This window comes from Galeopterus variegatus, unplaced genomic scaffold (assembly GCF_000696425.1).
Source record: "Galeopterus variegatus unplaced genomic scaffold, G_variegatus-3.0.2 Scaffold210, whole genome shotgun sequence".
Lineage (NCBI taxonomy): Eukaryota > Metazoa > Chordata > Mammalia > Dermoptera > Cynocephalidae > Galeopterus > Galeopterus variegatus.
Window position 1 is genome coordinate 279,342 of NW_007726321.1, and position 10,946 is coordinate 290,287.

The window sequence follows — 10,946 nt, forward strand, 5'->3', positions numbered from 1 at the left end:
CTACGGGCAGCTGGAGACACAGAGAGGTAGGGGCTGCCCACCACCCCCAGCCCCCGCCCAGGACTCGGCCCTGCGGAGTGGGCGGGAGGGGGGAGACCCCTGGGCGTGGGGGGACACCTGTCCAGGTCGGGGAGAAGGAGCCAGCTCACCAGCACAGCTGGGGCCGAGGTGTCCTTTCTGGCCAAGACCCGGAGCTGGACGGAGGTAGGTGGCCCACAGTACCTTCTCCACCTCAGGGGACTGAGCCCCAGCTTGGGCAGAGCGGGCGGGATTCTCTCCCCACATGGAGAAGTTTTCTAGGCCCCCAAGTGTCCCTGGGGCTCCTCACCTAGGGGCCCGTTGCCCATCCCTACCACTACAGCCTCTGCTAGAGAGACCCCAGAGTCATCTTCCTGGTGCACGGAGTTTGGGAGGGTCCCAGGGATGGTTGGGACAGAGAGGGAGGGTAACCTGGGGCTGCTGGCCAAAGGCTCCCCCAGAGCATCCTGGTTGGAGATGGTGAGCACAAGGGACAACAGGAAGAGTGACCCATGGGTTCTCTCTGGTGCAAAGGCCCTGCTCCTTCTGCATCAAGCTGAGCCTGAAGCCTCCTCCCCTCTGTGGCCTTTCTCCCTCGGACCTCCCCTCACCCCAGTGAAGGCTTGCCCTTGGTAGGCTGGGCTAAGGGGCTGCATCCTTCACGTGCTAGCTAGTATGGGGAGGCGGACATCCAGTAACCAGGGCTGTCCACTCATTCCTGCTCCCTGGTAGGCATGGGGCCATGAGGTCTGTGGCACTCAGGGAAGAGGACCCTACCCCTCAGAGGAGGGCACTGGAGGTCAGAGGAGTCCCCACCTTCTTGGGACGAAGACCCACTGGGGGACTGCTGGGACGGTGGGAGGAGAGGGGAAAGAAGGGCACTGTGAAGACCAGAGCCCCCAGCCAGCACCCTCAACTGCCTTCAGAGAGCTTTGGCCCTGCTCACAACCTGGGGTCGGTGGGAGTGCCACCTGGTTCAATGCCCCGGCCCAGGAGGTCATCAGGGGAGCTGTATAGGATGTGCTTTTCAAATGGGCATTTTGAAATCAATTTAATGAGTCACCACCGGCAATTCCGTAAAATAAAATAGAACCGGGCCAGCCTGGGAGCTGTATAGGATGTGCTTTTCAAATGGGCATTTTGAAATCAATTTAATGAGTCACCACCAGCAATTCCGTAAAATAAAATAGAACCGGGCCAGCCTGTGGCTCACTTGGGAGAGTGCGGTGCTGATAACACCAAGGCCCCAGGTTCGGATCCCATATAGGGATGGCCGGTTTGCTCACTGGGTAAGCGTGGTGCTGACAACACCAAGTCAAGGGTTAAGATCCCCTTACCAGTCATCTTTTTTTAAAAAAAATAAAAATAGAAATAAAACAAAAAAAGAACTGAAACTCTTGGAGTGTACTGCTCACAGTAAGGGAAACTTGTTTCAGTTGTATTTATGTAGACATAGATACGATGGAAAATTGAATTTGCATGGGTCATTTTAAAATTTAAAAATCAGTGTGGGGTCCAGCCATATGGTGCACCCCCTTACCATCTGAATGTGCAGATCTGGGTGCTGTGCGAGGCCGAGGGGCGACTGTTGGAGAGCAGCCTCTCTGCCCTGCACCTTCTTGCCGTGTCCCTAGCTGCCTGACTTGCCGAGGACCAGATGGCCCTGGTGACTCTCTTTCTGCAGGATGTTACCACAGGATAGACTTGAGGTGCTGGGGTTAGGTCCCCCTCTTATTTTAAATAAGTGCCTCTTTAGGGCCCCCAGGGAACCCCTGAAGCCAGAATGGTACTTAAAAGCCTCTTTCCCTAGGAATCTGGGCTGCAAAATTAATTTGAAAAGCAAGCAAAACCCAGCGGATACCGGGAAAGCATTTAAAAATGCTACTAGTTAGTAGCACCCAGTCATGCTTCTCTGCCCCTGCCCTGACTCTAGGGCTGGGCACTGGTGCCCACAGGCAGGATTTTGGCTCTGTGGTGGTGCCTGGGCCAGGGAGGTGATCAAGGTCCAGAGATAAAGACTTAAGAAAAGGTGACTTTCTCCTGTAGAGCAGCTCCTGGTAAAGCTTCCATGCAGGGGATGATGGGGGGACCCCGGTGCCATCTCTCCAGAACTCCCTTGGACTTTGTCTCCTAGGCTGTCACTGCCCCCCTACCCCCCTCTGGGAGAAAAGAAACCTGATGTGCTGATTTCATAATTAGGAAAATTAGGTAAAGTAAGGTCAGGCGAGAGTGGAGGGATGGGAACCTTCCTTGACTTCTGCACCCTCCGCAACACTTGTTCCTGTCCGTTCTGTTTCTGTTCTGTTTATTCTAGCCATACCGATGGGTGTGAGGTGGTATCTCATTGTGGCTCTTATTTGCATTTCCCTGATGGCTGATGACCATGAGCATCTTTTCATGTGCTTCTTGGCCATTTGTACCTCTTCTTTGGAGAAGTATCTGTTCAAATCCCTTACCCGTGTTTTAGTTGTGGTATTTGTCTTTTTATTGTTACAAACATTTTTTATGTATTCTAGATACTAGTTCCTGATCAGATAGCTGATTTGCAAATATTTTCTCCCATTCTGTGGGTTGTCTTTCTCTACCCAAAACCTTGGCATGGAGATAGAAATGGGGCCAGAGATTTATTTCAATACTTATGGAATAAGAAATGGGTTGAGGGCTGTTTGGAGACTTGGGCCTTAGGGGAATCCAGAATTTAACTCTGACCTGCAGATGCACCTGTTTATTTGGGGTATTGCCATTATGTCGGTCAAACACGTGGCGTGCTAGCCCACAAACGCAAGCCAAGCCCAGGAGTGAGTCTGATGCTGCCTAGGAAGGCCATGGCCAGAGAAGCCCAGACACACAGCCGGCTGAGTATGTTAACAGAGCAGCAAATGTGAGGCACCCAGTGGCCAGGGAGGCTTCTGGGCACACACATCATTAGGCGCAAAAGGAGACGCCAGGGAGGGGGACTGTGAGGGGGAGGAGGCTGACTAGCTGTGGCGGGCAGGGCAGCGTTCCATGCAGCGCCTTGCTGCCCAGTGTGTGACTTCGCGCTGCGTGGAAGGCTGGAGGGCACTGGTCCTGGCCGGCACCCACATTCTGGAGGTGGGATGTGGCTCATCAGAGAGGCCGGCCCAGCCCTGGGCGGAGGGAGAGTTCCTTTGCCCTGTGAGGGCTGTTTTACATTACTGGACACGAGGGGTCCCAGGAGGTGTTTCCGTCTCTGTGTTTTTACAGAGGAGCGAGCTTCACGCTCTAGACTCTGGTCGTTCTGGATTGCCGTGTCACTGTATGGCCTCACCTCCTGTGCGGCAGCACCGTCCCTCTTGCAGGACGGTCTGAATGCTGGTGCCCGGCAGCATTTGCCCTAAAGATGGCTGTGATAGATCTGTGAATGGAAGTTTGAAAACACAAAGCGTCGGGGACCAGTCTTCACCTCGTATTCTCTCTTGCCTCCGCCCTTCTAGAAATCAATGGTGCCTGCTCTGCCTGTGGGGGGCTGGTGGTGCCCCTCCTCCCCCCAGACAAGGCGGCCCCTTCCATGCCTGGTGACCCTCCCCTGTCCTGGGACTGCACCTCCGCCATCTCCTGCCTCTCCCTGCCCCTCCTGCCGCGGCATGAGGAAGCTGTGAGGGCCTCTGGGCCAGAACCCCTGGAAATCAGCCGGGTGGATCCTCAGGCCAGCCGGGCCCCCAGCATACCCCTCAAAGACCGCCTGAACCACCTGAACCTGCCCCCAGTGCTGGTGCTGCCCACGCGGTGGCCCCCAATCCTGGGCCCAGATGGGAACAGGACTCCAGACAAACTGCCCGGGGCTGAAGGCACAGCCCGAGCCCCTGGTGGCTTTGTGTGCTTCCGCTGCCACAAGCCCTACCACACGCTGGCTGGGCTGGCCAGGCACCGGCAGCTCCACTGCTACCTGCAGGCAGGGCGCGTCTTCACCTGCAAGTACTGCGGCAAGGAGTACGCCAGCCTGGGCGCCCTCAAAATGCACATCCGCACCCACACGCTGCCTTGCATCTGCAAGATCTGTGGCAAGGCCTTCTCCAGGCCCTGGCTGCTCCAGGGCCACATCCGGACCCACACAGGTAGGACAGGATTAGGGGTCCTCCAGAAGGATCTGGGTTGGGGGTGGGTGAGCCTTGGGGGTTAGGAAAGAGAGGAAGGGTTGATCTTACAAACGGTAGGAGGGGCATTCACAGCCAGCTCCTGCTTCCCCAGCATGTTCATTTCCTGAGGTCACCAGCTCAAAGTCCCACAAACTGGGGGATTCAAACAACAGAAATCTATTCTCTGAGTCACGGAGGCTAGAAGTCTGAAACCAAGGTGTCTGCAGGGCTGCGCTCTCTGAAGGCTCTAAGCAAGGATCCTTTCTGCCTCTCCCAGCTCCTGGTGGCTGCCCCAATCCTTGGCTTGTGGCCACATCGTCCCAATCTCTGCCTCTGTCTTCACATGGCCTCTCCCATGTGTGCCTGTGTCCAAATTTTCCCTTTGTTATAAGGACACCAATATAAGTCTTATTGGATTAGGGTCCACCCTGATGGCTTCATCTTAACTTAATATTTGCAAAGACCCTATTTCCAGAGGAGTTCATAGTCACGGGTATGGGGGTTAGGATGTGGACATATCTCTTGGGAGAAGACGATTCAACCCACAAGACTGGACAAAGCAAAGGACTCGCAGGACCTCCTCAGGTCCATCTGCCCACAGTCCACGGCCTCCAGAATCCTGCAGCAGTGGGGTGGGCAGGTGGAAAAGGTCGGCCTGGGTGGGAGGGCCACAGCAGGTCATGGCCTGGCTGAGGGCAGAGGCTGTGGATTTGGGAAGGGGGTAGCCAACCCGCCCACCTGAGAGAGGAAGGCAGACCAGACACAAGAAGGAGAAAAGAGCAGCTGTGGATTGGATGAGAAGGATGAGGAAACAGAGGAAGGAGAGCTGAGTAAGCCAGGAGTTTTAGCCTCTTCATTCTGCAGATTAAAAAGAAAGCCCATAAGGGTGGAAATGACCTGCTCTGCCCAGGACCAGCCGGGCCTTCAGCCTAGCTCTTTCTTGTCAGCCACAGCGTGCAGAGTATACGCAGAAAGGAGAGACAGAGCTCCGGGGTGAGCTTTGATCTCTCGCAGGCCCACAGTTGCAACGTGCTTTTTGTAACTGGAGGCTCCCTGACCCCTAAGCCATGGCTCTGAGTCACACCTGGGTTGAGGCCAGAAAGAAGGCGCTTTGGAGAAGCCATTTTCCAGTCCCATAGGAAATCCTATCTGGTTTTCCTAGACCTTTTGCTGAGGATGCCCTCCGAGCACCCCCTTTCCTGCACCTAAGGGCCCTGGATCCACAAACCCAGGTGTAAGCTTGTCAGGGGCTTGGTGCTCTTGGCCAGGGAGTAAGGAATGTGGGGAGGCCCTGCAGGAAGTTGGCCTGCTGGGAGGGTGCCTGGTGTCCAGCCAGCAGGGACACGGGTGCCCTGGGCCCCTTGGGGCCGCAGGCTGGTGTCTCTCAGGACTCCATGGGGCTGCAGGACTGGACAGATGATTTCCAGTGGCCCTTCTCTTTATACTTGTTACAGTCATCCAGGGGGCCACGGTCCCAACAGAAGGACTTTGTCCAAAAACCTGCTTGCTCTGGCTGGAGGTGGTTCCTAATGTGGCCTCCTTGAGGAGCACAGCCCCTCCTTCCAGCTCTGCCCTCATGCTGGACGCTGCTGGAGCCCGGCTGGTTCCCACCTCTCGCCGTCAGTGGCCAGGAACAGCTGCAGAGGCTCTCAGCTCCTCTAGCGTCCAGATCAGAGTGGCCAAGGCCTCAGGAGGCTTTAGCAGGAATGGTGAAGGACCCAGCAACTATAGCTGCCTTTGCCCCTAGGAAGGGCTTGGGATGGTGTAGTCTGCGTGACATCCGCCCTGTCCCCAGGCAGCTCCAACCTTGAAAGCTTAGTTGTGAGTGAGCATTGGGAGGGGGAGGAACAGGGTTATTCATTGATAGAAGGGGCATTTTAACCTTTGAGCGGCCTGCCATGGTATTGTTCCAGCCTGTCTCACCCCCCACTGGCCAGTGGTCACTCACTGGCCCTCTTGTCTTCCTCCTCCAGGTGAGAAGCCCTATGCCTGCTCTCACTGTAGCAGGGCCTTTGCTGACCGCTCCAATCTTCGGGCTCACCTGCAAACACACTCTGACACCAAGAAATACCAGTGCAAGTGCTGCGCCAAGACTTTCTCCCGCATGTCCCTCTTGGTGCGGCACGAGGAATCTGGCTGCTGCCCCGGCCCCTGAGCAGCACAGCGGTTGGTGCAGGTAGGAGTGAGGTGACCTCGCCCCAAGAACTGAAGGCTGGGGCCCCCTTGGTGTGCCCAGAGGAGCCAGGCATGCTGGGAGGGCAGGCGCCTGGCCTGCCTCTGGGGGACTGTCCCCCGCCTGCTCACCCCTGCCCATGTCCATTCAGAACCGGAGAAGTCCAGCAGGGTTGCTGGAGGACCGAGGCTCCCGTGTCGACCTCTCACCCCACCAAGCTCCATTCAGAGATCTCTCCCAGGGAGCACTTCCGCCAGCAGGAGAACCACGGTTCCAACCTCAACTGGGTCTGGTTTCTGGTTCTTTTCTTCCAAGAGTTTAACACTGGGGGAAGTGGTCACCAGCGTTGGGCAGTCCCTGCTATTGAGTTGACTAATGGGGCTGCCTGGGTTCCTTTGTGACTTGAACAGTTTTGACTGTGGCGAGCACACCTGTGTGGTCCGTCCTCGGAGACCCAGCCTCTGTCTGCCCCATGTCACACGTGTACACACAGGCACACCCTCCCACCTCCTAGGCAGACCCTCCCTCTGATGCCACAGGCCTGGGCGAACCAGTGTGGGGCATGGGTGGGCACGTCGGGACAAAGGAGGCTGCCTGATCCGAGCCTCTGGAATCATCCATCATGGAACCTTGGGGAGCAGCGGCACACCCTCCCACCTCCTAGGCAGACCCTCCCTCTGATGCCACAGGCCTGGGCGAACCAGCGTGGGGCATGGGTGGGCACATCGGGACAAAGGAGGCTGCCTGATCCGAGCCTCTGGAATCATCCATCATGGAACCTTGGGGAGCAGTAGCCTTGGTTGGGCTCACAGAACTTCTCAGGGGCAACACTGTGGGGTAATAAAGTCTCCGCACTCCTGCCTGTTATGTTTCTTGAAGATCTGAGTCTTGCCCAATCCCCTGGGTCTGTGGAGGAGCTCAATTCTGGGAGGTTCTCCAGAGGCAGCAGGGTTCAAGGATAACGTGGGCCCCTCTGGCCACAGCGTAGGTGTGAGACTGTGGTGACGGCGTTGCACGTGAGGCGTTGTCATGGGAATGGACATGGGGGTGGGGATGCCGCAGCCAGGGGAAGAGATGGGGCCAGAAATGGGAGCAGCATTAACCAGCATGGAAGAGTGAAGCGGGGTCCAAGACTCGGGGGGACGGCGGGGCAGGCTGCCAGCGGCTGGTTGCGGGCGATTCACTCTCTCCAAGTGGAGGAGAGAAACCAGAGCTCTGTCTGTAGCTGCTGAGCATCGTGAGGACTCGGCTGGGTTGCTGCCATTTTGCTGAGGGCTGAGCCCCATGTCCACCAACAGCCAAGCCCCTCCATGTGCTCCCCACTGCCCAGCTCAGTGCCGTTGTTTCCTTCTCCTCTGTGGCCTCTTCTCACCCCCAGGCTGAAGGTGGCCACTGCTGGGCTGGTCATGCTCTTCAGTGTGTCTGAGTGTCTCCAGCTCAGTCCTAGAGGGTGACTTGACGATCAAGCAGGGAGACTTGTCAGAGTCACACAGAGACTGATGGAGTCCCTGACACCTCTGCCAAGGAGGACAGTGGGTGGGAGGTTTCCAGGAGGGGACTCCTTTGCTCTCTCAGGAGGGCTGGCCTGCTGTCAGCAGCTCCACTTACGGCCCCAGCCAAAGGACATGAGCTGGGCACCTTCGTCCTGGCCCTGGAGCCACACAGCAGGTGGCAGAGGCTCCCCTCTCTGCTGAGCCTCCTCTCCATGAGGAGAGAGCATTCAGAAAAGCTCACTGTGAACACACACAGGCCCCTTGTTCTCCAGTCCAAACACAGGCAGGAATCGGCCTGGGGCATACCCACCTGCAGGCTCAGCCTGGCTAGCGCTTGCCAGGCGTGGAAGGGCTTGGACACCTGCTCAGTGATGGCCCCTTGAGAGGGGACATCCTAGAGAAAACTTGACCTCGGGTGGCTGGACCAAGGGTGACCTTGAGTATATAGACCTTCCAGGAGAGCTGCGGCTCCAGCCTCTTCCAGCCCCCAGGTCAGCTGGTGGGGAGGAGATGCTCCCTGAGAAAGCCACTGCCTCCCCCGTGGTGTTGGTTGTCCCTTCAGGGGCTGTGGACCAGGCTGGGGATGTGCCCACTCAGCTAATGCATGGCTTTGATGGGGCTGCTATAGGGAAGGCCACAGCCTGGGCAGCTTAAGTGACAGAAATGTATTCTCCCACAGTTCTGGAGGCCAGGAGTCCCAGATCGAGGTCTGAGGCTGAGGCAGAATCTGCCCCAGGCCTCTCTCCTGTCTTCCGGAGGCTGCTGACAATCCTTGGCGTTCCTCAGCTTGTGGAAGCATTGCCCAATCCTGGCCTCCGTCTTCCCGTGGCATCTCCCTTCTGTGGCATCTCTGTGTCTCTCTTCTCCTTATACGGACCTAGTCATATTGGACTAGGGGCCACCCTACTCCAGTATGACCTCGTCTTAACTAATTGCACCTGCAAAGACCTTATTTCCCTATTTCACATTCTGAGGTACTGGGGATTAGGACTTTAGCATATGGATTTTGGGGGACACTATTTAACCCAAACAGCCAATGAGAACATGTGGATTTGTAAGAGTCGCCTTGCTGGGTCCCTGTGCTTACAGCCAAGGAGAGAAGAGACCAACCCTCTTCTTTTTCCTTCAGTCTACAAAGGATCATGGGGGCCAGCCGGTTTTAACTGGTGGGACTGACTGGAAACATCCCCTTCCAAAGTGTGTGAAAGTCCCACTCCCCAAGAGGCCATGGCCGGTTCCCCTCCCCCATCTCCTCTCCACTACCCCTGTCAGGGTGAGCGCCTGGGCCCTGGAGCCAGGTGAGAATAGCCTCCTATCCAGTCAGGTTGTCCTGCCTTCCAAATTTCTCCCAAAGCTTCTGGCCTCCTCTGCCATGTGGGGTCATGCCACCTGGGGCAGAGGGGTCCTTTCAATCCCAACACAAGGCAAGACCCCAACCAACGTTTGTGTTTTGGGTCTGGGCATCTCACAGGAGGACCTTTTCTTTTTCTTTTTTAAAAATAGCATCCAGATGCCTAAAGGAAACTATATTGTAAATCGTGTTCTATTTCTGTGCCCCAATATCTAAATGGGGTGGTTGCACCTGTCGGGTGAGAAGGAAGGGAATTTCACAGGCCGAAAATAAAGTCGAATGTTTTCCCTTCTGCACCAGCTCATGGAAAATGCTCTTACATTTATATCTCTGGCAGAGGGCGGGTGGTGGAGGGTGGGTTGGCAGAGGGGGCAGAAGGAAGGTGGACACCTGCCCGGGAGCCGGCATGGCATGAATGGAAGAGACTCCTCTGAGGGTAGGTCAGGCTGAAGGCAGCCCCGGCGCCCAGCCAGCTCCCACCGTGGGGCCTGCCCGGCCTACGGCCCAGTGCTCAGGAACCTCCCACATGGGCTTTCCTCCATATTTTGCCTGATCGTTAGAACATTAACCTGGGATACTCATCTAAACTTTGGGCTGCTGGGGCCCTCTCCCAACACCTATGGAATGAAAGTCAGGAAAGGGGGAAGTTGGCTTGGCCACTCTTTCTTTGGGGGCGCTGTGTGGGTCTCCCTACCTGCAGGCCATCTTTTTCCCCACCAAGTCTCTACTCGTCACATTCCCTCCTTCCTCCCTAAAGGCCTTTTGAGCAAACTATTCCAGGCATGTTGTTGGAACCTCTCTTGGAGGCAGGAGCAGGGGTGGAGGAGGGACCAGAGGCCTCAGGACTTGAGGGAGTTGGAAGCAGATGCTCCAGGTACAGCCCAGTTATGTCCCGGCGAGAGCAGAAGCCTAAGAAATGCATGAGGACCTGGACAAGGGCAAAATAATGTGACAAGCTCCATGAAGTGGCGAGCCGCCTCTTCAGGGCTGACCAAGGACGGGGCCAGCACCAAAGTGCGCAGGAGGGAAGATCGGTGGGGCCTGTGTGTTAAATGAGTCATGGGGCCCAAGCAAGGGACGCCTGGGCTCCTGCAACAGGTGTGCCAGGGACAGCGGGCCTCCGGGTGGCCCAGTGCCTCTCCCCTTTCCCCGTTGAAAGAAATCTCTGCTGAAAGCCCAAGAGGCGCTAAGGTTGTTACCCTTGCTTCCAGCAGCCCAGAAGGTTCTATAAATATCATTTTGGCACAGAATATTCCGGGGGGTTCTCTAATGTTTGAAAATAGCCCACTTGTTACTATCTATATTCAGAGAACCCACTGCTGGCCTGCAATTGCGTGGCTAAGTATAGCTTCCTGGCAGAGTTCAATGGAACGAAAGTTTCCAGGCCGGCATCACCTTGTGGACGACGGAACATTCCAGGCAGACTCCTCGGCTGCCAAGATTCAGAGGAGCCCAGAGAGGCTGGAAGCAATTCGGCAGCATCTGCCCTGTCCTGCCCTTGAGCTGGTGAGTCTGTGGGACACTCTCCAGACAAGAGGGGCTCTTGCTAGATGCAGAAGGAAGTTGCCAAGTCCAGTTTTGTTGTCCTACCAGGGTTGAGTTCACCTCAAAGCCTTGGTTTTTCATTTATAAAAGAGGAATTGTGCCAACCTCTATGTCAGAATTCAAGAGAACACCAAGTAAACACAACAGAAAGAAAAAGATCCTTAGGATACCTAAGATAAAATATAATTTAGGAAAACTTCAACCTTTAGCTCCTCTTAGAATCTCTGTCCATTCCTTTTTTTTTTTTTTTTTTTTTTTTTTTTGTTTTT

The 10,946-nt window shown here is 55.8% G+C and overlaps 1 protein-coding gene across 1 annotated transcript in view; it reads left to right on the top strand.

Annotated features, from left to right (window-relative positions):
* The window catches only part of SNAI3 (snail family zinc finger 3), a 14,887-nt gene extending 8,617 nt beyond the window's left edge, over positions 1-6,270 (top strand). The window contains exons 4-6 of the mRNA XM_008565882.1: positions 11-26; positions 3,474-4,094; positions 6,089-6,270. Of these exons, the coding sequence (XP_008564104.1) occupies positions 11-26; positions 3,474-4,094; positions 6,089-6,270 (819 nt within the window). The remainder of the gene's footprint in view (positions 1-10; positions 27-3,473; positions 4,095-6,088) is intronic.
* Positions 6,271-10,946: the final 4,676 nt, after the last annotated feature.